This window comes from Culex quinquefasciatus, chromosome 3 (genome assembly GCF_015732765.1).
Source record: "Culex quinquefasciatus strain JHB chromosome 3, VPISU_Cqui_1.0_pri_paternal, whole genome shotgun sequence".
Taxonomy (NCBI): Eukaryota; Metazoa; Arthropoda; class Insecta; order Diptera; family Culicidae; genus Culex; species Culex quinquefasciatus.
This window is the reverse complement of record NC_051863.1, coordinates 149,209,842-149,235,819: the sequence shown is the minus strand read 5'-3', so window position 1 is coordinate 149,235,819 and position 25,978 is coordinate 149,209,842. Positions and strand designations below refer to the sequence as shown.

The window sequence follows — 25,978 nt, the reverse complement described above, 5'->3', positions numbered from 1 at the left end:
GCTCATATTTGGCATGAGTTCATCTCATCTCATAGACAAACAAACGCTGAAAGTTTCATCAAAATCGGAGCACCTCAATACGACCTGTTACACATTGGTGAAAAACTCGCTCTGAAGTAGACTTTAGATGGGGTTTGACTTGAACACAATTTATTTGAGTTGAAGACTTTAAAAAATACAGTTCAGACTCGATTATCCGAAGTTTTGATTATCCGGAAGGTTGTATGTATGTAATCACGAACAAAATTTTTATTTTATTATTTTTATATTATTTTCTTACTTTAAACATAAAATTCGATCCCATTTTAGTCAAATTTGAATGGTTGAAAAATCACTTTTTCAATATTTCACCAACATTTTGGATTTAAAAATTCTAAATCACTTTAGAGTAGTTTGAGGGTCATACTTAAGCTCAACAATCAAATATTCAACGAAAAAAAATGTTTTCGTGTTTCGATTATCCGAAGTGAAATTTTGCAAAGGCCTTCGATAATCATTTTTGAGTTATTGATGCAGTTTGGTTCAAAACCGTGTGCTCTTTCAGAAGAGCCAGTACTTTGTTCTAGAAATCAGGACGAAATCCAGTTGTTTCATGAAAACTTAACACACGTGTGTGGGACAAACTTCTCTTGCGTTTTTCTCAGCTTGCTGTTTTTGCATATGGGACATTTATGTGAACATGGATAGTAGGCAGCACGCCAAAAATTTTAATTATTTTGAATGCAATTGATATCTTTTATCATAAATCAATTTTTTTTTTGAAATTCAAAAAATCTAGAGTTTTTTTTAAAGGTCCTATAAACTATTGTGTTTCGTATGTTTATAACACCTATTCAATAAAAAAAACTCTAGAAATCATCTTATGTTAGGTTTTTTAGCAAATTAAATTTCTGAAATCCCAGTTAAGTAAAAATCGCTGACAAAAAACTTAAAGTTACACAAAATTAAATCATTTTTGACGCAACCTTTGAGCCATGGAAAAAATACACGAATTTTGCGCTGATTTTAATCCTTGTGAAAAAAATGTGAGTGTGTTTTTTTGTTGGAAAAAATAACATTTTTCTCGATTTTTGTATACTCTAATTTTTTATGTAAAATTGAATTTGCAATTGTAAAATTTACTGTTTGAATTTTGAATATTTAAATATTATTCATGATTGTCCATTCCATAAAATATGTTTTTCGAAAAGTTGAGAAAATTTCCAGTAAAATTTCCCAAGAGACATTTCATTATAAAAAAATCGAACATTTGTGAAATTTTCGGAGCTTTTCCGCAAAAAAAAATAAAATTTTGGAATCAAGACTAACATTCTAAAATGGTCAAACTTTTATTTTTAAACATTGAAAAAATATATTATTTTTTAAATCAGTTTTAAGACATTAGCTACCCCGCAGCTCCGTTCCATGTTAGGGGAAAAAACCTCTCTCATCAAGTTGGGGAAAAACTTCAACATTACTATCATTCTAACAACTCGACTCGCTAGTCATCATCGTACGATACCTGTACGTTTTCGCTCGAACACGAACGCGTTCATCGCAGATTCGCTCGCAACTTCAATGACGGTTGCGGTTTTCTCTCAGACTGACTGGATATCCCTGCCCTGGCTGGGTTCGCTCGTTTATTATCGAATTGACTGCCGACGAGGCGGTTGATCGGATTTTTATCGCTGCTGAAAGAGTGTTTTCAACTAGTTGGGGCCGCGTAATGTGAACGTGTGTTGTAAACTTGGTGGTTTGTTTTTAATTTTAAATTGCGAATATTTTAGAAAAGTGCATTAAAGTGGAAAAAGGAAACAAATTGTGAATGGAAGATACTATTTGCAAACTTTGAGTGCTTTGCAAACAGTGAAGATAAGGAGGAAAAACATAAAATCAGCCAAATACTCATCAACAGAACAAATCTGGAGTGGCGGGTAGTGCAAGTGGTGTCCTCCTCCTCCTCGTCGTTGGGAAGTGGGTTCTTTGGCCATCAGCAACGGAGCCATGCTCAAGAGACGGCCGAGCAAGCGATTTGTTCTGGCGGAAACTGGCGAAGAGCCCAGCTGGGACATTACGATGGACAATGGTGAGGGTGGGGGAAGCAAGGTGACGTCACCGGTTCCACCGCTACTGCCGGTCATCAATCTGGAGACGGCCGTCCCGAGTGGCAGTACCAGCGCCAGCAGTAGCGTCTGTGAGGATTGTCCACCGGAGGTGGGTGGTGCTGGTAGAGGAAACGATTCCGGCGCAAGTGGTTCCGGAAGTTCCGGTGGAAATACGGGTGCCGGGGAGCTGAAGGTTCCGGCACTGCACAACCTGAAGCTGACCGAGAGTGGACGATTGAAGTAAGGCTTTTTGGTTCTACTGTAGGCGGAAGAGGGTATTTAATCGATAGATAAGTGACGTGGTATTGAACAGTGAAGGGTTGTTGGGTTTGAATAATTCATGATTGTGGTAAAAAGGAATTAGTCCTTGCTTGCTGAACGGCAATTTTGTTTTTTGAATTTATCTCTTTTTCAAAAGTTGTTGCATATTAATTGTATAGCTGAAATGCTCTAATATTTTGAAATTTTCCCACTGGTATACTAGCCCGGAGAATGTGTCCAACATTGAATTCAAGCATGATTCGTTCAATAAATTTTGCTGTTAATGTCATAACTGGAACATCATTCTCATTAATGATATTTAATATTCTCATTTTGATGATTGATTTCATATGAAAAAAAAAACACATTATTATTGAACCTTTAAAAAGTCAGAAATGGTGCACTCATGAGGCAATTTAAAAAAAATAAAAAAAAAAAACAAATAACTGCATTTTTTGTTAAAATAAACTTCTCAAAAAGGGTGCACTTTATTAAAATTTCTGTTAAGTACTTTTCGATTGCTAATTAGAATTTAAATCAAATGCTATGTTTTCGAATATTGACGTATACCATTTTTGTATGGACAGTAGGGTGCCCAGAATATGGGACTATTTTTCAAAAACTCGCTCCACAAGCTGAATTCTGTTCCTTTAGCTATTTTAGTACTCTGGGCCAAATATGAGCAAAATCGGTCATCATTTACCCATTGATACTCGGAGGTGAAGTTTGTATGGAAAAAATCGAAAGAATGTTTGAAAAACCCTAAGTTTCTTACGGCTTGGTCTGCACGGTACGCTACTTACATCCAAATATTCCCAGTGAGATTATTATTGAAAATTTAATGCTCTACAACTTTGTAGAACATACCAAAGCTGTAAAACTCGACCCTGAAAAGTTATTAGCGATTTAAAAAAGTCATTTTTGTATGAAAAACATTTTTTTCGCCAACTTTAGGCTCGGGTATCAATGGGTTAATCTCATCCAATTCTGCACAAAATTTACACAGATGCTTAAAATAACCCAAAAACCCGTTTTCCGCTTGTGGGCACCCTAATGGACAGCTGTCAAAATAGAATGGAGAGTTGTATGAAATTAAAAACAATTTAAATTCAAGGATGAAGAAAATAGCATTTTTGATTATTTCAAGACCGGATATCAGTTCAATACGGAGCGTCGGATCGAGGTGCTTTTTATTGTGTTGGCTTCGTATAAGCCCAAGGAAGGTTCTTACGCCAAAAAGTTACAAATTTGGCCACTCTGGAACTGATTCCGGAGCATCGGCAAATTATAGGGAGAATGTGACGTAAAATCTTATTTTGATCACAGGAGGCTGAATAGGCAAAAAATCAAAAAACGTCAACAAACGAAAAAAAGGCAGAACGAAGTTTGTCGTATAAGGCTTGTTTCATATAAAAGTGCGGATTGCAGAACTAGGTGTAATTGAGGTTATTTTTGTGTTACCAATTATTTTTTATAGGACCTTTTGAAAAAGTAAGCGAGATTTCATGTTTGACTTTTATTTATCGCATTACGCAAATGCAATAAAATGTTTGGTAGAGTAAAAGGGTATCAATAAAAATACTCAAATTAATATTTTAGAATCCCACAATTTCTGAATTGGCTGAAATTTTGGAAGAAGGTTCTTAATGGGTTTCATACATATATATCGTAAAAAATGTCCGAGATTGGTATGAGCACACATTTAAACTTTTTTTTATCTTTTTGCAGGGCATTAAAATATACATTTTCATCTACAGTCGACTCTCTGGTTGTCAATATCCAAGGGACCGTCGAGGAAGAGAATCATCAGTTTACAGAACGATGCAAAATGAAGACTCGATTGAAATTTGTTTTTTCTTGCTGACCAGCTATAGGAAAGAATCATGGCAACGTCCAGCAAACAAAAACAAATAAATGTCAAACACCCTTCAAAGCTTCGTTTCTCAAAGAAAAATGTCTATGCAAGCCATGAGAAAGTGAAATTATTGACAACCGGAATAGATATTCAAAGCAAATAGAATTCAAGGGACCGTCGAGGAAAAGATCCTTCAAGCAAGAGAAAATATCGAGGAATAAAGACAATCGAAGTATGCAGTTTGAAGGGACTGAAGAATTCATCGGTACATGGAGCATTATTGATATCGAGAAGATCGACAGCCAGAGAGTCGACTGTATTAACAAAATAAATATGAAGACATTTGGATGCGTTCCTTGAAATTTACTAAAACCAAGTACACCAACGAGTAGAGCAAAAAAATATTTCCCAAATGCATTCTAATCAGTCGAGTGCATTGGGCCACGTCCATTTGCCTATTTTCAGCTTAGTTCTTTTTTCTTCTAGCACTCTTTTGGGTCTGCTTAGTGCTGCCAAAATTGATGAAATTTTAAGCGAACACTCACGAAAAGTAGCATTTATAGGGAAAATTTCCTGCCATCACCGGCTTACTCCGACAGGCGCTGCTGGTGGTGTTGGTGGCCATCCTTTGTTCTTTATTTGCCTTTGCTTCTCGCTCGGTTTTCCTCAGTCTTCGATTGGAATGGGTAGTCAAAATTCAAACGCCAAAAGACTTGGCGAGTGTGTTTTTTGATGGCGCTTGCTAATTTTTTACATGTTTCGGGATTATTTTCCAAGTGAGTGAGCAACAAATGTGCAAAAGAACATGTTGCCGGTAGTTGAAAGCAATTTTATATCTTGAGCGTTTTAAAAACGTTAGCGCAAGTGAAGAGATATTGATGGCGACTTTCGTTAAGCAGTTAACCTCTCATCTTGCGTGTGTGCCACCAAAGAAATTATGATCAAAAGTGCATCAAATTTGATCTTTTTGGCCAGTAAATGGCATAAATTTGCGTGATTGCTTGAGGCGGTGCTATTGCTGGTATGTTCATAGCCTAAATATCTAGTATTTTTGGAGCTTTAATCGAGCATCAAACTCTCCATATGACGAAGATAGGTGTTTGATTAGAAAGGGTATATTTCCCTGAGCTATTTGAAGTTAGCCGTTTCAAAAAATGGGTGCCACGATATCTTAACACTTCTCTGACCAAATTGGCTCAAAATTTTGGTAAAGACTCGGTAAACCGGTCCTGTGTGTATGAAGAAGGCAGTATTTGATTTTTTTTATTTTTTGTGAAAATCGAGCTTGGTCATTAGCCTGTCCCATTTTGAGGTCATGTCGAAGAATTTCAAGTGCTCACTTATTAAATGATAGATTGTGATGTTAGGAACAATGTTTTCTTAGACAACTAGTCGATTTACTGAAAAAAGTCACTTTTTTTAACAAATTTTCTAAAATCGCTTGGAATCAATACAAAAACTAATTCGATCTGGTGAGCATTATCTTCAAACGATAGGTTTTTGTCCATAGATTAAGTTGCACTATCAATATTCGACCAAAACCTAAGTTTTTGGACTCTCCCAGGCGGATTTATGTCGAAAAAATCGCATTTTTTCGAAACTTTTTTCAGAAATGCTCATTTAATTTAGGGTAGCCTATTTTTCCCAGTAAAACCAATAGGTACATGCAGCTTGTAGGAAATTTCATGGCGAACATTTTTCCCTCTGAGAAAATGCAATTTTAACACTCCAGAGCTGAGATATTTGAGTTTTAGTGAGAAAAAAGTGCCAATTTTCAAAATTTCTCAGAATTCAGAAGCAAGGCCTACAAATTCTACGATGTTGCAAGCATGTGTCGCAAAGGCCAGGGTATGCTTTCTTATAGTAATTTTGGCCGCTGAATCCGAATCTGAAATCAAATTTCGTGAAAACAGTGATGTTTTGGAGCTACACCCTTTTGGAATGTTATTGGCGTGTTTAAATCGCAAAAAGAAAGTTTGACAGTTCGCTTTGCGCATGACAAAACTTTAAACTTAAATCGTTTTCTTCTCACTTTAACCATGAAATTTCTTCGTGAAACTTTCAGGAGTGATTGGAAATCACCTTTACTGAAATTTTAATGTATTTTCGGAAATAATTTTTTTTTTAGATTTTCTACATATATGCTGCCGCTCTAATCTGGTCCGTCCCATATGTAAAAAGTGAGTGTTGAGATAACGCTGTGAGAAACCCAAAAAAAGTTTCACCATTTTTCCCGTTCTAATCTAAATATTTCTATATAATTATTTATACTGTTATTTCAATATCAGTCTTAAAAACGCAAGTACCATAAATTTGATTAAAAAAATTCACAATTTGGAGGTAAATTTGAGAAATTTACAGCAAGAGACCAACTTGACTTTGTTTGTCCATAAATAAAGGCAAGTCAGTTATGATATCAAGGTAGGCTTGAACATTTACAACACAGTTTCAACATGGTTTAACTGTCATTTTCAGGTTTGTTTTGGTAGTTTTCTAAGTGAATAATTATAAAAAAAAAATGTTTATTTCAGATTTATTTGCTTTAAATAATGTATTTAATAAAGTTCCTGGATATGAAAATGTGATCTGCAACGACACCAGGAAATTGGAAATATATTACAGAGGCAAATTCTCAACTGCTAAGCTCTTGAAAATAATTTTAAAACTACGCTTATCGTTGGTGGAGTCTCTCCAAGAACCAGGATCAAACTTATTCATTCAAGAAAAAATATAACTAATTTTATGGTTAATAACGGTATGTATTTTATATTTTCTATCCGTAGTTGTACTTTTCAAAAGAAAAAAGTCACTAAAGGTTTAGAGTATCTTGTTTTTAAATCTTCAACTATTTCTTCAGGAATGAACAATAAATGATATTTTCAAGTTATACGTACTATTAAAAACATACTCTGTAGATTTCAAATAATTTCGAAGCCATTTAAACGATTTGCGAGACATTTCGATATGAGGAACTAACTTGCCTTTATTTTGCATATGGGACAGCACGAAAGTCATATTTATTTTGGATTTTTTAGAACGAACACTACTTTTTTATTCAATAGGCTAAAAGTACATGTAAAATTAATACTTTTGTCAAGTTTATCTCAATTTTGACAAAAATACATATGGGACGGACTAGATTAGAGCGGCAGTATGTACCTCTTCAGAAAAAGAGACAGTACCAAATAAAGTTCAAAAAGTGGAATAATTTAAAGCTGAACTTTAAAAATTATATTGTATATCATTAACTAGTGCAAGCGTTCGTAAGCGCTACGACACAACGAAAAAACTCATTTTCTCCATTCAATTAAAAGCACTAAGTGCATTGCTAATGTACAACTGTAGTACATGAAGCGGTCTAGTCACAACCCTATCAATAAATACGTGAGTATATTTCAATTCCAAGTTCACCCACTGGAAATTAATTACGAATCGTCTCCGTTACGTTCGTTTAATGTTTTAGTAGGTAAGATTACACACATTGCACCGCCGTCTGTTTATTTGGGTTTTGGGTCGTAAAGCCCCAGCAACCGTTCCGCATCACTAGAAAAGTCTCCGTGTTCGTCATCTTCTGCTGGTTGGTCCTCTACGATGACCTCTGACGGCCACCCACAGATATACCTACCAGCACAGGTGCAGCAATCTTCGCGCTTCGTGTTCCGAAAAGAAACGACGCTCGCGGCGTCGGTACGAATCCATTTACCAACAAGCATAATAATTGTAACAAATAGTCGAAAAAAAAAACGTTCACGAAGAGTGGACGTAATCACCGAACGATGGTTGTTTTTTTTTCGGCGAGGGTCCTCCTTCGACGTTGGCCACACCGTCTCGGCGGTCAGTGGTGTGAAAACTGTCGGACCAGTTGGATCGCGCGATCGTGAGTGGTGGTGAAAACATGGTGTTGCGTTGCTTAATGTTTGAGCAATCATGAAGGAGAAAATCGAAAAAGGTCGCAAGACGGGGTCCAAAGTTCTGGACGCGATTCTGTGCCGCAGTGGGTCCCGCCAGAGTCCGCTCGTTGACGGTGGAGGAGGATCGGCAGCCGCGTCAACGTCGAGCGCTGTTGAGTCTGCTGAAACGCAAACTTCACCGAGGTCTGGTTGAGCAGCTGTCCATATCAGTTTTGGCTTACATAAGGCCCGATTACCGCACAATTATTATTAGCAAACTGATCGTTGTCGTCGTCCTAGTCGTCGTGTAATTGAGCACTAATTGCAGCGTGTTTTTTTTCCTTCTCCCTTGATTTACAGGCCTAGTATGTCCCACGGAACTGGGTTGGGCCAAGAACGCTACCAAGAGCGAGACTTTGTACTGTCCACGACGGAGGAGTTTGTCAAGAAGTTCAACGGAACACGTGCGATTACCAAGGTGAGTACTCCAGCCGGGAAGTTCTCGGGCGGTATAGCTATTCCTAAGTTGTTGACTGACTTGTTTGAGCTACACGCCGCTTGACGTGAGCTCGTCTCGAAGTGCGACGCAAATTGTGTTTCGACGAGGGTCATTTTAGCACACTTGGCTAATTAAATCTCGCATAAACTGTTTACCTGCATGGAAGGCAATTAATCGTGCATCACGTATAAGGGAAAATCGCAAAATATCGTAAAATTCAAACTATCGAATCCCATAGTAAAAATCGAACAATAACACATTATTGTTGCGGTTAGGCGTCATCCATAAAGTATGTCACGCTAAAATCGGCCAAAATTAACCCCCCCTCCCCCCTATGTCACACTTTGTCACGCTGGCTCTGACCCCCCCTCACAAAGTACGTCACGTTTTGTCGGACCCCCTCCGCACTATCTTGTTTTTTGTACAATTTTACACAGTAAAAAATCATGGTAATATTACATCTGGGAAGGGGTACATCTTTTATGTCAGAAAAAATGTGTAATTTTACCTCTGAAAATGAGTAATTTTACCACTTTTCTGGTGTAATGACACTTTTTGAGTCTAAATTGAGGTAAACATTGTTTTACTGTGTGGCATGATTCATAAAAAGGATGATTTTGAAATTTGGAATTCATTCGAGAGTGTTTTTATTTTTACAGGTTGCGTTTGGATTTTAAATTTTGTTCAATGTTTAGTGATAAAAATCACCATTACAGTTTTTGAAGCATATTAAATCTATCATCAAAAACTCTGTTTCATAAAGCCTTGAATCGTGTTTGATTTATGAGTAAAAGTTATCAAACATTAAATTTTAAAGCTATATTTAAAAAAAGTTCAATATTAAATAAATAGTCTAGCGTGACGTCACAGTCTCACGTACCCCCCCTCTCCCCCTTGTCACACTTTGTCACACTTACGACAACCCCCTCCCCCTAGAGCGTGACGTACTTTATGGATGACGCCTTATTACCAGGTTCAAACCAAAAAAAAAACAGATCGGCGAAAGGCTACCACCGTCTTTGCGCTTTCATGCGGATGATCTTCACGCATGTGTGTGTCCTTGAGCGGTTGTTGTTGTTGTTGTTGAGCGCAATGAGCAATGTTATTATACCTGCCGTGGAGACTCTGCATGTCGAAACACCAGAGCGGAAGTATGCACTACTGGTGGCGCTAACCGCGTACAAAAGTCGCAAGTGGAATGATTCGAAAAGTTTCGATTGAAAGGCTGGTTTTATTTGAGTTATTTTGAGAGATACATGGCCCTATGAATATATATGAACTTCCTAATTAGACCTCATAGAAGTCCACCTTTAGGCTCAGAATCAAATTAGGGTTAGGGACGTAAATCAAAAAATGTCTCTCGATTATCTCGGCACTAGCTGAACTGGTTTTACCTGTATAAATCTCATTCGACCCATCTTGGGGTCCCATAAGTCCCTGTTGGAAATTGTAAACTTTAGTTAAGTACCGTCAGTGGGAGTGACTATGGGTCAAAAAACCGATACACCTCTCGTAATTTCTTAATAACAAAAACAATTTAAATAACATCGAAAATCTTTCAACGTAGATTTGTTTTCCCAAAATATGGGGGATTTTGATGAACACTACCTTAAATGTAAATGCCAATAGTTTGAAAATTGACCCAATCTCACCCCTTAGAGGGGGTGACATTAGGTCAAATGAAACGAAAATGATGCTCAAATACAACGATATGGTAAAAACAGGTATTCCAACAGTGTTTCTTGTTCGAGGGAATCGTATTGACATGCTACAATGTTTGAAGTGGAGATTTTCAAACATTTGGGTAGTTTTCGAGCAATTCCAACAGAAATATTAGAAAAATGATTTTTCGAGAGGTCATTTTTGGTCAAAAACGTGCCTCAAGATTTTTTTTTTAACGAAGTCATCTTAAGATGTCCGTTACACAACCCTTTAACAGAATTCAGTTTCATTGAGAAGAACCTGGGAAATGGTAAAATCCGTAAAGAATCACTTTGGCCCAATCTCACCCCCCAGACCCAATGTCACCTTCACTGACGGTACTTCAAAATTTATGATAAATAAAAAATGTCGACGGTTTTGTTCGAACGCGAATCAATTCAACACGGAACGTCGGATCGAGGTGCTTTTTGTTGCATTGGGTTCGTATAAGTCCAAGGAAGGTTCATACGCCAAAAAGTTACAACTTTGGCCACTCTGGAACCGATTTCGAAAATTCTGCAGATTGTATGGGAAAAGTTACGTAAAGTCAAATTTTGATCACAGGAGGCTGAATAAGCAAAAAAAAAACGTCAACAAACGAAAAAGGCAGAACGAAGTTTGTCGGGTAAGGCTTGTTTATGATAAAAGCTTAAGTACCATCCATAAACTACGTGGAAACTTTTTTGAAACTTTAATGGATGATTCCTTACTACTAAAACTACGTTAATACTTGGCAGTCTTTTGTCCGTTCTTCTTTATGGCTAAAATTTTGAGTTTTGGCCCCTTTTATTCATTCTACAAAAAATAAAAAATAAATATATTCCTCCCAAATCTACAGCTGCCAAAGTTGTATAAAAAATATTTTTAAAACTCCTGGAATTCCTGGGATATTTTTGGAAGAACCATAAAATACAATTTTTCAATGCATTCATTATATTTTTAAAGCATGAAATCATTGAATTCGTTGATTTCCATGAATTCTTTATTTAATGTAATTTTTATTATATAAGTTTCTTAAAAATTTATTAATTAAAATGAAAAGTTATAAGATGTATTTGATAATTTAAAAAAAAATCAAACAAAAACTATGAGAATTACCGTTAACTTGAGCAACTCGGAACTACATTCTGAATAGAGACAATATATTTTGCAGCATTAAATTTTGCCAATGTTACTGCTATGTTCTTGACTTAACCGAAAACAATACACCCAAAATTCAGAGTCGAGATAATCGTTCTCTCAAAATTGGCTCAGTGCCAAAATCGATAGAATAATGGTACCAACTCACACCATCATAACAAATGAGTTCATTCGTTAGTTGAATCAATAAATCTCCAACAAGTGTCATACATCGACTTCTGACTTCTCCTTGGTCACCACGCTGTGGTGGCCGAGGCAGCTAAGTCATTGGATTGGTTTGTCAAAGGTCTCTGGTTCGAATCCCGTTGTCGACACTTTTGGTTTTTTGTTTGACGGATGAACTTTTTTTGCAAATGAACCTCGAGAGAATAGTTCTATCGCCCATCTCGAGCTGTGTTCTCTGCGTCCGTGAATGGTACCACAATTCTCTCGACTCGAAACAATCATTCTCTCGGACTAGCGCTGCCAGTTTTGGGTGTAGAAAATATCAACAAATATAAGTTACGTCGCTTATGTGCTATCTTGTGACATATCTGCTGTAAAACGATAGTGTCACAACATAGCACACTAGTGACGATAGGCGAGTAAAATAATCAAACTTTTAAAAATATATGACATTACATGAATAATTCAAAGAGACAGGCAATTTACGAAAATGTACACTACAATTCCAACAATTTTCCTAATTTAGTCAAATTTATGGAGATATTTGTATGCCCAATGCAAATTTTAGTGCTTTAAAATCCTATCGATTACTAAGTATACAATTGTTCCACTATTTTTAAAACTAAATCTGAATTTCTTGACAAAAAAAATGTTTCTTTTCAAAATTGGAAAACCGGGACAAAAAAAATAATTCACGAGAAATCCCACAAAGTTTTTGTGAAATAAAAAAAAACAGAAATAAAATCCATTTCCGAAATTTGGGGAGAATTGATTCACTCTAATGTTTTTGAGTTGGCTAAAGCATTTATGCCGGATTATCTCGGGCAAGTTTTCAAAATGTCCTAAACGCAGGGTTGTTACGGGCGGCGCGGATCTGTCGCGCGGATAGCAATTTTGATAGATAAAATAATTGAGAAGGGAGTGTTCTTTTATTACGTAACGCAGTAAGAAGGTCGGAGGCCGTGTTACGCTCCATACAAATTTTTTAAAATTTGTATGGAAATTTTGTTACGAGGGGGACGGGGGGACGGGGTATACAAATCCGATTTTTTGCGTTACGTAATAAAATAACGCTCCCGAAGGATAGATTTTCTTTCAAGTTACAAAGGAAAATATTAAATTCAATTCATTTTTTTCGTGAGTGCAAAAACATCAATTGCTAAGAAGGTATAAGTGAAGAAAGTTTTCTTCTAAAAAATATTGATTTTTTTTTATTTTCTTATACGAAACTTCGAAATAATCTTCAAGAAGCGATTATTTTGTTAAATGTTTTAAGAGTTGTTATATAAATTCAATATTTCACTACAACTCTTTTTTAACATCTGCTTACCTGGTTTCAATCTGTTTCTGTTATTACTCACAGGATACATATAATTTTTTATCTTCTGAATCATAATTTAAACTTTTTACAAAGATATAAATGTTAGGACGTACACAAATGCTTCTTAGGGTATATCCGGATTGGATTTAACCTTTTGAAATATTTTATTTAAATTTTACGATTTGTAGCCAAACAAATGAAATTATTTTCGCGCATATTTTGGTAAATGTTCGATGCACTCTGGAGCTCGGTACAGGCTTCCAATGCTTTTTCAATAAAAAATGAAATAAAAAAAAATTATTGCAAAATTGATTTTTTTGTTGAGACTCTGATTCAGGTAGAACGAAATCCACTAAGCAATCTGCCTAAATTTCCATCTCCAAGCAAAATGAAATTTAAACATTAAAAAAACATTAAAAATCAGAAATTCTACAATTTAGAAATCTAAGAATTTATATATTCAAATATTAAAAAAATAGCATAAATAATTTGAAATTTCTAAAACTTACAGACTGAAAAACGCAAAAATAAAAAAATACCAGAAAATTTCCTACAAATTAAAAAATCTCAACATTAAAAAAAATATGTTTTTCAATTCTTAAATTTTTAAATACCGCCATTTTTGCCACTTTCTTAGTTTGTATAATTTTCAGAGCCTTATTTTAGTTTAGAAAAATTTTGAGAAGAAAATAATATAAATTTTGTGTTTCGATTTTCCGGAGTAAAATTTTGGCGAGGATTATCGTGTAAAAAATCCCTAGATTCTTAATTTTTTAGATTTTCGGTTTTGAATAATTTGTTATATTTAAATGTTATGCTTTTATTTTTTTTTAATTTTGAATTTAAAATTTTATGTATTTTTCCAGAATTTGTTTTCAAAACCACTAGCGTGCCCAGATCCTCAAGGAAGGTGGGGCAACAATATGAGCGTTTTGAAAATTTCGTCGTTTATGGACACCCCCTTAGCCATTTTAGAGCAAATTTCTGAGGATGGTGGGGCAACTGCTCTATGTTGCCCCACCCTGTGCACGCTAGTGTTCAAAATAACGATATTTAATATGTTACAATAACTGCGGATCTGGTTGGATCTGGCGCGGATTTTTTTTTCGACTTTTCGTAACAACCATGCAACGACAGTTGTGAACAAGACCTTTTTTCGATCGATTCTCGATCAAATTACGAATTATGCAATTCAAAATGTTTTGAATAATATTGGAAATTCTTCTCCAGAATTTTGATCTTCCACAAAAGCACAAGAGATTTTAAAATAGACACAGACTTTGGGATTTCCCCATTTTTTTTTTAACTTTTGGAAGTTTCCTGAAGCAACTTGGTGTTACGAGTTCTTTTCACTCCACGCCGTACTTTTTCATCCCCAGTAAGGTCATCATTTGAGCGTACCTACTATTTGCATCGACTTGGCAAACAATCAACTCCACACAGCATCCCATCCCACCAAGTACCCGTGACAATGCAACTAATCTCCAACTCTTCTACCTTCTTCTCTTCCCGCACACTCCTTCCAGATCCTGATCGCCAACAATGGCATCGCCGCGGTCAAGTGTATGCGCTCGGTGCGCCGCTGGTCGTACGAGATGTTCAAAAACGAGCGCGCCGTCCGCTTCGTGGTCATGGTCACGCCGGAGGACCTCAAGGCGAACGCCGAGTACATCAAGATGGCCGACCACTACGTGCCGGTTCCGGGCGGATCGAACAACAACAACTACGCCAACGTCGAGCTCATCGTGGACATTGCGCTGCGCACGCAGGTCCAGGCCGTCTGGGCCGGCTGGGGTCACGCGTCCGAGAATCCGAAACTGCCCGAGCTGCTGCACAAGAAGGGGCTGGTGTTTCTGGGGCCGCCGGAGCGGGCCATGTGGGCGCTTGGGGACAAGGTGGCCTCGTCGATTGTGGCACAAACGGCGGAGATTCCTACGCTGCCGTGGTCGGGGTCTGAGCTGAAGGCGCAGTACAGTGGCAAGAAGATCAAGATTTCCAGTGACCTGTTTGCGCGGGGTTGCGTCACGACGTCGGAGCATGGTTTGGTGGCGGCGGCCAAGATTGGCTACCCGGTTATGATCAAGGCGTCCGAGGGTGGTGGCGGCAAGGGAATTCGACGGGTTGATTGCGCGGATGAGTTCCCGGCGCTGTTCCGACAGGTGCAGGCCGAGGTGCCTGGTTCGCCGATTTTCGTGATGAAGTTGGCGCGTGGGGCGAGACATTTGGAGGTGCAACTGTTGGCCGATCAGTACGGAAATGCGATCAGTTTGTTTGGACGTGATTGCTCGATTCAGCGTCGTCACCAGAAGATTATTGAGGAAGCGCCGGCCATCATTGCCGAGCCGGAGGTGTTTGAGGACATGGAGAAGGCAGCGGTTCGGTTGGCCAAGATGGTGGGGTATGTGAGTGCGGGGACGGTTGAATATCTGTACGATGCCGAGGGTCGGTACTTTTTCCTGGAGTTGAATCCTCGTCTTCAGGTGGAGCATCCGTGTACGGAAATGGTGGCGGAGGTGAATTTGCCCGCCTGTCAGCTGCAGATTGGAATGGGCATTCCGCTGTACAGGATTAAAGACATTCGGCTGCTGTACGGAGAAAATCCGTGGGGATCTTCGGTAATTGATTTCGACAATCCGAACAACAAGCCACGACCACGTGGACACGTCATTGCGGCGCGTATCACTTCGGAGAATCCGGACGAGGGCTTCAAGCCCAGCTCGGGTACGGTGCAGGAGTTGAACTTCCGATCGAGCCAGAACGTGTGGGGTTACTTTAGTGTGGCCGCGTCCGGTGGACTGCACGAGTTTGCCGATTCTCAGTTTGGACATTGCTTCTCGTGGGGTGAAAATCGACAAATGGCACGTGAGAATTTGGTGATTGCGCTGAAGGAACTCTCGATTCGGGGTGACTTCCGTACGACGGTGGAATATTTGATTACGCTGCTGGAGACGAACAGCTTCTTGGAGAATACCATCGATACGGCTTGGCTGGACGCGTTGATCGCCGAGCGTGTGCAGTCGGACAAACCGGACATTATTCTGGGTGTGATTTGTGGTGCGTTGCACATTGCCGATCGGAAGATTACGGATGCTTTTACGAGCTTCCAGACTTCGATGGAGAAGGGACAGATTCAGGCGGCTAACACGCTGACGAACGTGGTTGACGTGGAGTTGATCAACGAAAGCATTCGTTACAAGGTGCAAGCGGCCAAGAGTGGACTGAACACGTACTTCCTGGTGATGAACGGATCGTTCAAAGAAGTTGAGGTTCATCGACTGTCTGACGGTGGAATGCTGATTTCGCTTGATGGATCCAGCTATACGACGTACATGAAGGAAGAAGTCGATCGCTACCGGATCGTTATTGGCAATCAGACGTGCGTTTTTGACAAAGAGAACGATCCTTCGGTGTTGCGATCGCCATCGGCTGGAAAGCTGATCAATCTGCTCATTGAAGACGGTGCCCACGTGAACAAGGGCCAACCGTTTGCCGAGATTGAAGTGATGAAGATGGTCATGACGCTGACGGCCGGTGAAACCGGCAGTATTTCGTTTGTACGACGCCCTGGAGCTGTGCTGGATGCCGGTTCGCTTCTCGGACACCTTGAACTGGACGATCCTTCGCTGGTAACGAAAGCACAACCGTACAAGAACCCTTGGCCACTGACCGGTGACTCCGTACAAATGCCCGAGAAGCTCAACCGTGTTCACTCGTCGTACAAGATGATTCTCGAGAACACTCTCGCTGGTTACTGCCTGCCGGATCCGTACAATGCCCCACGGCTGCGCGAAATCATCGAAAAGTTCATGCAAAGCTTGCGCGATCCTTCGCTGCCACTGCTCGAGCTGCAGGAAGTGATTGCTTCCATTTCCGGACGCATCCCCCTTTCGGTGGAGAAGAAAATTCGCAAGCTGATGCAGCTGTACGAGCGCAACATCACCAGCGTGCTGGCCCAGTTCCCCTCGCAGCAGATTGCGTCCGTGATTGACATGCACGCGGCCACCCTGCAGAAGCGCACCGATCGCGACGTGTTCTTCCTGACGACACAGGGCATCGTCCAGCTGGTGCAGCGCTACCGTAACGGAATCCGCGGCCGCATGAAGGCTGCCGTGCACGAACTGTTGCGCCAGTACTACGCCGTTGAATCTCAGTTCCAGCACGGACACTACGACAAGTGCGTCGCGGCCATCCGGGACAAACACAAGGACAACATGGACGTCGTCGTTGGAACGATCTTTTCCCACAGCCAGGTGGCGAAGAAGAACCTGCTGGTGACGCTGCTCATCGATCATCTGTGGGCAAACGAGCCCGGGCTTACGGACGAATTGGCCGCCACTTTGAGCGAACTTACCTCGCTGAACCGTGCGGAACACTCGCGTGTTGCACTTCGCGCTCGACAGGTCCTGATCGCTGCCCACCAGCCGGCTTACGAACTGCGTCACAACCAGATGGAGTCCATCTTCCTGTCGGCCGTTGACATGTACGGGCACGACTTCCACCCGGAGAACCTGCAGCGGTTGATCCTGTCGGAGACGTCCATTTTTGACATTCTGCACGACTTCTTCTACCACTCGAACCGCGCAGTGTGTAATGCCGCGCTGGAGGTTTACGTCCGTCGGGCGTACACGTCGTACGATCTGACCTGCCTGCAGCATCTGGAGCTGTCCGGCGAAGTGCCGCTGGTGCACTTCCAGTTCCTGCTGCCGACGGCACATCCCAATCGTTACAAGTGAGTTTCTTCTCCGCTTGAAAGGTTGACTTCTTTCTAAAAATTACATTCTTTCCAGACTCCTTCCGGACGGCACCGAGTCGGACAACCTGACCGACTCGTTCATGCGCACCGGCTGCATGGCGGCGTTCGACTCGTACGAGCACTTTACCCAGTACTCGGACGAGATCCTCGACCTGCTCGAGGACATGGCCTCGACGGCGTTCGTCAACCCGAAGATGCTGGAGGCGGTCGAGGCGGGCGACTCGGACCGGCGCATGAGCACCTCGATCAACGTGTCCATCTCGGAGCAGGTGTCGGGCGCGTCGGTCGTGAGCACCGAGGGAGCGGTTGGTAAGTGCGTTAAAGTTGTGCAAGGTTTGGGAAAACTAGAACGGCGGTTTTTTGGTTTGTTTCGCTGCAGCACCCCACCCGGCGGAAGCGATCCACATTCTGAGCATTGCCGTGCGCGACATGGGCGACATGGACGATCTGCAGATGGAGGCGGTGTTTGGGGCGTTCTGTGCGCAGCACCGGGAGGAGCTGCTGAGCCGGCGGGTGCGCCGGATCACGTTTGCCGCGTTGAAGAAGTGAGTTGGAGCTGGGTGGGTTGGAAAAGGAAGATGTTTTGTAATTTTGGGTTTTTGTGTTTGCAGGCGTCAATTCCCCAAGTTCTTTACGTACCGTGCGCGGGATAACTTTGAGGAGGATCGAATCTACCGCCATCTGGAGCCGGCGTGTGCCTTCCAGCTGGAGTTGAACCGTATGCGTACGTACGATTTGGAAGCGTTGCCGACGGCGAATCAGAAGATGCACCTGTATCTGGGTCGTGCCAAGGTGCCCAAGGGTCAGGAGGTTACCGATTTCCGGTTCTTTATCCGCTCGATCATCCGTCACTCGGATCTGATCACGAAGGAGGCGTCGTTCGAGTACCTGCAAAACGAAGGCGAGCGAGTGCTGCTGGAAGCGATGGACGAGCTGGAGGTGGCCTTTTCGCATCCTCAGGCGAAGCGCACCGACTGCAATCACATCTTCCTGAACTTTGTCCCGACGGTCATCATGGACCCGGCCAAGATTGAGGAATCGGTCACCAAGATGGTGCTCCGGTACGGACCCCGGCTCTGGAAGCTGCGTGTGCTGCAGGCCGAGCTGAAGATGGTCATCCGACAGAACACGCAATCGCCCACTACCTCAGTTCGCCTTTGTATTGCCAACGACTCAGGGTACTTTTTAGACATAGCGATGTACACCGAAGTGACCGATCCGGAGACGCACGTGATCAAATTCCAGGCGTACGGCAGCCGGCAGGGACCGCTGCACATGTTGCCGATTTCGTCGCCGTACATGACCAAAGACTACCTGCAGCAGAAGCGCTTCCAGGCGCAGTCGAACGGAACGACGTACGTGTACGACATCCCGGACATGTTCCGCCAGATGACGGAGCGGCTGTGGAAGGAGTTTTCCAAGGCCCGGCCTACGGAGGACATTCGGATTCCGGAGAAGATTCTGCTCGTTTGCAACGAGCTCGTACTCAAGGGTGACACGCTGGAAGAAATTCAGCGATTGCCGGGTGAAAACAACGTCGGAATGGTGGCGTGGCGCATCGTGCTGGCCACTCCGGAGTTCCCCGAGGGTCGTGAAATCGTCGTGATTGCGAACGACTTGACGTACTTTATTGGTTCGTTCGGTCCGCAGGAGGATCTGCTGTTCTATAAAGCTTCCGAGTTGTCGCGGCAGCGCAAGTGTCCGAGAATCTACATTTCGGTAAACAGTGGAGCCAGAATTGGGCTCGCCGAAGAGGTGAAATCGCTGTTCAAAATCGCATGGGAGGATCCGGATGAGCCGGAGAAAGGCTTCAAGTATCTCTACCTGACGACGGAGGACTACAGCAAGATTGCCAACACAAATTCGGTTCGTGCCATTCTGATCGAGGACGAAGGCGAGCAGCGGTACAAGATTACCGATATCATCGGCAAAACTGACGGGCTGGGTGTGGAGAATCTGCGCAACGCCGGTATGATTGCCGGAGAGACCTCACGGGCGTACGAAGACGTGGTGACCATTTCGATGGTAACGTGCCGAACGATCGGTATCGGATCGTACCTGGTCCGGTTGGGCCAACGTGTCATTCAGATCGAAAACTCGCACATCATCCTGACCGGATTTTCCGCGTTGAACAAGCTGCTTGGCCGCAAGGTGTACGCCTCGAACAACCAGCTCGGTGGCATCCAGATCATGCACAACAACGGCGTCACGCACAAAACCGAAGCTCTCGACCTGGACGGTGTCTACACGATCCTGTACTGGCTCTCTTACATTCCGGACGTGCGCGGTGGCACGCTACCCATCGTTACCGCCAGTGACCCGATCGAGCGGCCAATCGATTTCATGCCCACCAAGGCGCCGTACGATCCCCGCTGGATGCTTGCTGGCCGAGTTAATCCCGCGAATCCTTCCGAGTGGGAAACGGGCTTCTTCGATCGGGGCACCTGGTCCGAAATCATGGAACCTTGGGCCCAAACCGTCGTGGTGGGTCGCGCCAAGCTCGGTGGCATCCCGGTGGGCGTAATCGCCGTCGAGACACGAACCGTCGAGTTGACCATCCCGGCCGATCCCGCGAACCTCGACTCCGAGGCGAAAACATTCCAACAGGCCGGCCAGGTGTGGTTCCCCGACTCGTCCTACAAGACGGCCCAGGCCATCAAGGACTTTGGCCGCGAAGAGCTGCCGCTGATCATCCTGGCCAACTGGCGAGGCTTCTCCGGTGGACAGAAAGGTACGCCGGAGATCTTGCTTTCAGTTTGAAATTTCTGACGTCCTTTTTCTTTCAGACATGTACGAGCAGATCGTCAAGTTCGGCGCGTACATCGTGGACGGACTGCGCGAGTACAACCAACCCGTGGTGGTGTACCTGCCGCCGAACGCGGAACTCCGCGGCGGTGCGTGGGCCGTGCTCGACCCGACCATCAACCCGCGCTTCATGGAGACGTACGCCGACCCGGAGTCGCGCGCCGGAGTGCTCGAACCGGAGGGCATCGTCGAGGTCAAGTTCAAGGAGAAAGACATCCTGAAGGCCATCTACCGGCTGGACCCGGTCGTGCTGGACGTGAGTTTTTTCTTAGGCGTTCGAGATGTTGCAACAGAAATTTAATCAACTAATTCTTCCAGCTCAAGCAAAAGATCGCGAACGCGGGCGCCAACAAGGAGACCGTCAACGAGCTGGAGAGCCAGCTGAAGACGCGCGTGACGGCGCTGCTGCACGTGTACCACACCGTGGCGGTGCACTTTGCCGACCTGCACGACACCCCCGAGCGGATGCTCGAGAAGGGCTGCATCAGCGAGATCGTGCCGTGGCGCAGTTCGCGCAGCTACTTCTACTGGCGCCTGCGGCGGATGCTGCTCGAGGAGCACTTTATCAAGCAAATCCTGAGCGCCCAAGACAGCCTGGCGGTCGGGCAGGCCAAGGAGATGCTGCGCCGGTGGTTCGTCGAGGACAAGGGTGCCACCGAGGTGAGAATTGTGGCTGTTTTTTTTTTAAATCCAGCAATTTATAAAGTGATTTTCGATTGCAGGCCTACCTGTGGGAGAACCACAACGAACCCGTGGTTGAGTGGCTGGAGGGCCAGAAGAAGAGCGATTCCACCGTCTGTCGAAACATTTACGCCGTGAAGAAGGACGCGATTGTGTCGCAAATTCAGAAGGCACTTGAGGTAAGCCAGTTCTCCAATACGCTTAAAAACATTTAGATTGTGTCACGTTCCCCAGAAAACTATTCCTCAGAATGTACCATTCCCCAGAAAAGTTTCTTTCGCGAAAAATATTAGGAATTGAGTCGCTAAGTAAATTCAAAGATTTTATTTAGAATATCTTATAACCCCTAATATATAAAATTGGACAAAGTAATTTTATCCTTGCCAAGAAATTTTCCCTTCATTTTAGCAACAATTCTTGAGAAAATAATAGAAAATGTAACATCGGCCTGACTCGTTCTATTATTCTAAAAAATTTACCCTTCTTTTTCAGTCATGTTAAATTTGTTATACGAATGCCGAATATTTCTTTTTGGAAAATTCTTAGTAAAATTTAAATTGGATTAATTAATGGACCTTTGAATTGACCTTATTAGAATCATTTTAAAAAAACATTCTAAATTTGTTTTAAGGTGACAAACTCTTGACTTACAATTTCTGCTGACACAAGATTAACACCTATGAATTTCCATACAAATTCCCCCTTTTTCTCGAGCTTGGGAGTTTAGGTGTTAATTAGCTCGTTTGTAATTTTTCAATCGTTTTTTCTTGCATAACGATCGTAAAATTTCAATGGTCAAAAAAAGAAAGCTACCAAAATTTCAAAAAGGAAAACATTTTCAAAAATCAAAAATTTAAAAATCAAAATTATATAAAAATTTGAAATTTTACTACACACTAATATTAAAATTTCTCAATTTTAAAAAATGAACTGGAAATTTAAAAAAAACAATAAAGGAATAACAATTAAAAAAATATATTTTTTGAAATTTAAGAATTTATACATATTTATTTGTTTAACCAATTAAAAAAAATTAAAATCAAAAACATAATTTTCAAAGTTAAATTATTTTTAGATATAAAAAAACGATTTTTTTTTATTTCAAAAATTACGATTTTTTTGATTTTTTAAAAATTCAGATACTTTGAAAATTTTAGAAATTTTACAAAACATTAGAAATTTTAGAAATCTTAGAAATTCTAAAAAAAAAATTATTTTTTTTTTGAAATTTTAGAAATTTTAGAAATTTTTGAAATTTTAGAAATAAAAAATTCAGAAAGTTTAAAATTAAAACAATTTTTTGAAAACATTGGAAATATTAGGAATCAATTTTAGAAATTTTCAAAATTTTGATATGTATAGACTTTTAGAAATTTTAGAGGTTGTGAAAATCTTGAAAAATATAGATTTTTTGGAAGTTTAGGAAATTTTATAAATTTTAGGAATTTTAAAAGTTTTAGATTTTGTACCTAGATGAACTCATTGTAACTTGATTATTCACAAATAAAACCGAATTGAATTGAAAAGTTTTAGAACGTTCAGAATTTTTTTAAATTTAAGAAATTTTAAAAAAATTAGGAATTTTAGAAATTTTCATAATTAAAATAAAATTGTAAAAATTGTGGAAACTATACAAATTTTTAAAAACTTTTGAATGTTTAAAACTTTAAAAATTAGAAATTTTAAACATTTTGGAAACTTTGAAAACTTTCGGAATAAGAGGAACTTTAGATGTTTTTTTTTTTGAATTTTAGAAATTTGAGAAGTTCTAAAAATCTTGAAAATTTTTGAATCTTGGGAAGTTTAGGAAATTTTATAAATTATAGGAATTTTATAAGTTTTAGAACGTTTAGAATTTTTCAAAATAAAAGAAATATTTAAAATTTTAGGAATTTTAGAAATTTTTATATATTTGAAATTTAAAAAAATTGGACACTACAAATTTCAAAAACTTTAGAATTTTTAAAATTTTAAAATTTTTAGAAATTTTTAGAAATTTTGAAAACTTTTGAAATAAGAGGAATTTTATTTTTTTTTTAATTTTAGAAATTTGCGAAGTTTTAAAAATCTTGAATTTTTTTGAATCTTGAGATGTTTTGGAAATTTTGGACATTTTAAATATTTAAGGCAATTTAAAAAGCCTTTAAAATTTTCAAAATTTTTAAATTTTAAAATGTATTTTTTTAGAAATTTTGAAAATTCAAAAATGTAGATTTTTGGAAGTTTTGGAAATTTTAGAAATTTTGAGGATTTTGAAAGCTTTAGAACTTTTAGATTTTTTTTAAAAAGTATAGACATTAAACAAATTTAAGGAATTTTAAAAAATTTCAGAATAGTTATTTTAAAAAAAATGGAGGCATTAGGAATTTAAAAAAAAATTCAAATGCTTACAATTTTAATAATTTAGACATTTTTAACACTTTGGGAATTTCTAAAATTTTGAAAACTTTCAAAATTTGAGGAATTTTAGAAATTTGAGAACTTTTAGAAATATCAGGAATATTACAAATTTAAAAAAAATATAATTGTTACATTTTTTTTAATTTTAGAAGTTTCAAAAATCTTGAAGATTTTTGAATCGTTGGAAGGTTTGTAAATTTTAAACATTTTTATTATTTTAGAAAATTTAAAAACTGAAGGAGTTTTGAAGTTCTTAGTAACTTTAGAAATTTTGAAAATTCTGTAATTGTTGAAATTTTTAGAATTTTTGACACTTTAAAATTTTGAAAAGCGGAAAAATTTAAAATTTGGAACAGTTTAGAAATTTTAGAAATTTCAAAAATTAAGAGATGTTAGAAAATTGAGAAGTTTTGAAAATCTTGAAATTTTTTAAATCCATGGAAATTTTAGAAATTTTATTTTTTTTTAATTTAAAATTTTGTGTAAATTATGATAATCACCACTATAAATATTTCTGGGGAACGGTTCATACTGGGGAATGATTTTCTGGGGATACAATCAACATTTAAATAAATTCTCCCTCCATTAACTAGGACTGCCCGGAGGCCGCACTGGATGCCGTCATCGGCCTCTGTCAGGCCCTCTCACCGGCGCACCGTGGCGAGGTCGTCAAAACCCTTTCGCAGCTGGAGTTCACCGAAAAGGAGCACGCCAGCATGGGATGACCGTCGCGCCGGGGCTACTACAAGTAACGCTCGTCGAGGCGGCGGCCACGTTGAGTTGAGACTCAAGCGCGGAAAGCTCAACCTCTGTCTTCATCATTTTGGGTGTCGATTATTGCGCGGTTTCACTTGCTTGCCAAGTGGAACAGTGCAAGATTTCCGTTCCAAGACAAGAAAAAAAAAATAATTAAAGAAATGCTTTTGTTTCGTCCGTTTTATACGATTGTTACAATTGCAAGCAAAAAAAAAAAAACTCCTTGTTCACGTTTCCAGCGAGAGTGAATTAAAACCAAGCCTGTTTCTAATTATATTAGACTGTACTAAAAGGAAAGAACGAGAAGAAGAAGTTATAAACAGTTGTAGCTAGTAAGATTATATCTATTCACAAATAGAAGAAGAAGCAAGCTTCAATTTAAAAACATTGATCAAACAAAGCGGTTCATAGTGTTAGACTAATTTATTGTTGAAACGAAACATCAATCAACATGCAAAACAAAACTAAATTAATCGAGGAAATCAACCCGTTTCCTCGCCATAGGGTAGTCTGTAAGATGGATAATTGTAAAAAGTAGTTACTTTTAAATCCTCGTTTGCAGCTCGCCAAAAAAAAAAAATACAAATCAAAAACAAATCCCACTTTTTTGTGCTGTTTAGTTACTTCTTCGTTACTCTTCTACCTAGTAAGTGTTACTCTTTCCATGGACGTAAATTAAACCTCTATCTTTTTTTTCTGTGGTTGGTTAGCGTTAGTGCTTTTTTGCAACCGTACGATTAGTTTTTAGGGCACCCGGGTAGCGGATAGAACTAGAACGACGAGAAGAAGAGACAAACTTGTGTGGCGCACTTTACGAAAAACTCTTAAAAAGGGAACTTCAATTTTGTAGATATTTATATACTTTTGCTTTGGAATAACAAAAAGAAAATTGCGGTCAATCAAAAAAGTATCCACTCATTCAATATAAAACAAATCTTTATTCCATCGCAAGCAAACTAGCATAGCTAAAAAAACCTGGCGAAGAGGCAGAATTAAGTAAAGAAATAAAAAGGGCTCAGCTCTTCTAGGTAAGCTTGCACACAACGGCTGGACATAAGGCAGCGCATCACACACAAACACACAGACAGAATCTTCAGCAAACACTGTTGTACAAACCAATGGAGATTTGGATAAGTAAATAAATTACTGAATCTAGTAAACCTTTTCTTTGTCAATTTGATTGTTTGAAAGAAAATCCAATCAATATTGTTCTCTGCTACCATTAGTACGCTACCACGCTACGGAGATGCATGGAACGTGGTCTAGAAAAGTTTCACAAATTCAAAAATTAACAATTTAAAAATTCAAGAGTCCAGCAAATTTAGAATTGATTCAATTCAATTCGGTTTTATTAGTAAATAATCATGTTACAATAAGTTCTTTTGCAATTCATAACAGAGTTTTGGAGTTCCTTTCAGCTGTGTGTTAAATCTCAATCCATTTTGGAACGATTATTGCTTATAACTAAGAGATTACCAAGAGTAAGAAAAAATATAGAAAAAAAAAACTTACAAACATTGCAAAGGAAAGGGGATAGAAATAGAAAAAGCTTACACTAGATCACAGTTTTTTTTTATCTATTGTAGATGTGCTTGATCATAAGCTCCCCGAGGGCCAGGAATTGTTCCGCGTTGTTACGGCAGGTCCGAAACCGCGTCATTATCTCC

At 39.9% G+C, this 25,978-nt stretch overlaps 1 protein-coding gene across 3 annotated transcripts in view; it reads left to right on the top strand.

Moving 5' to 3' along the window:
• The window catches only part of LOC6037039 (acetyl-CoA carboxylase), a 50,354-nt gene extending 24,880 nt beyond the window's left edge, over positions 1-25,474 (top strand). The window contains exons 1-10 of one of the 3 annotated variants that reach the window (XM_038259883.1): positions 1,665-2,324; positions 8,451-8,568; positions 14,443-17,645; positions 17,704-17,978; positions 18,049-18,214; positions 18,281-20,400; positions 20,456-20,730; positions 20,793-21,134; positions 21,197-21,334; positions 24,149-25,474. In XM_038259883.1, coding sequence (XP_038115811.1) covers positions 1,984-2,324; positions 8,451-8,568; positions 14,443-17,645; positions 17,704-17,978; positions 18,049-18,214; positions 18,281-20,400; positions 20,456-20,730; positions 20,793-21,134; positions 21,197-21,334; positions 24,149-24,280 — 7,110 coding nt within the window. In that variant the 5' untranslated portion in view covers positions 1,665-1,983 and the 3' untranslated portion in view covers positions 24,281-25,474. Of the gene's footprint in view, positions 1-1,664; positions 2,325-8,112; positions 8,295-8,450; positions 8,569-14,442; positions 17,646-17,703; positions 17,979-18,048; positions 18,215-18,280; positions 20,401-20,455; positions 20,731-20,792; positions 21,135-21,196; positions 21,335-24,148 lie in introns of those variants that run through there. The other 2 variants (XM_001846949.2, XM_038259882.1) reach the window with 2 other exon arrangements.
• The last annotated feature ends 504 nt before the right edge of the window (positions 25,475-25,978 follow it).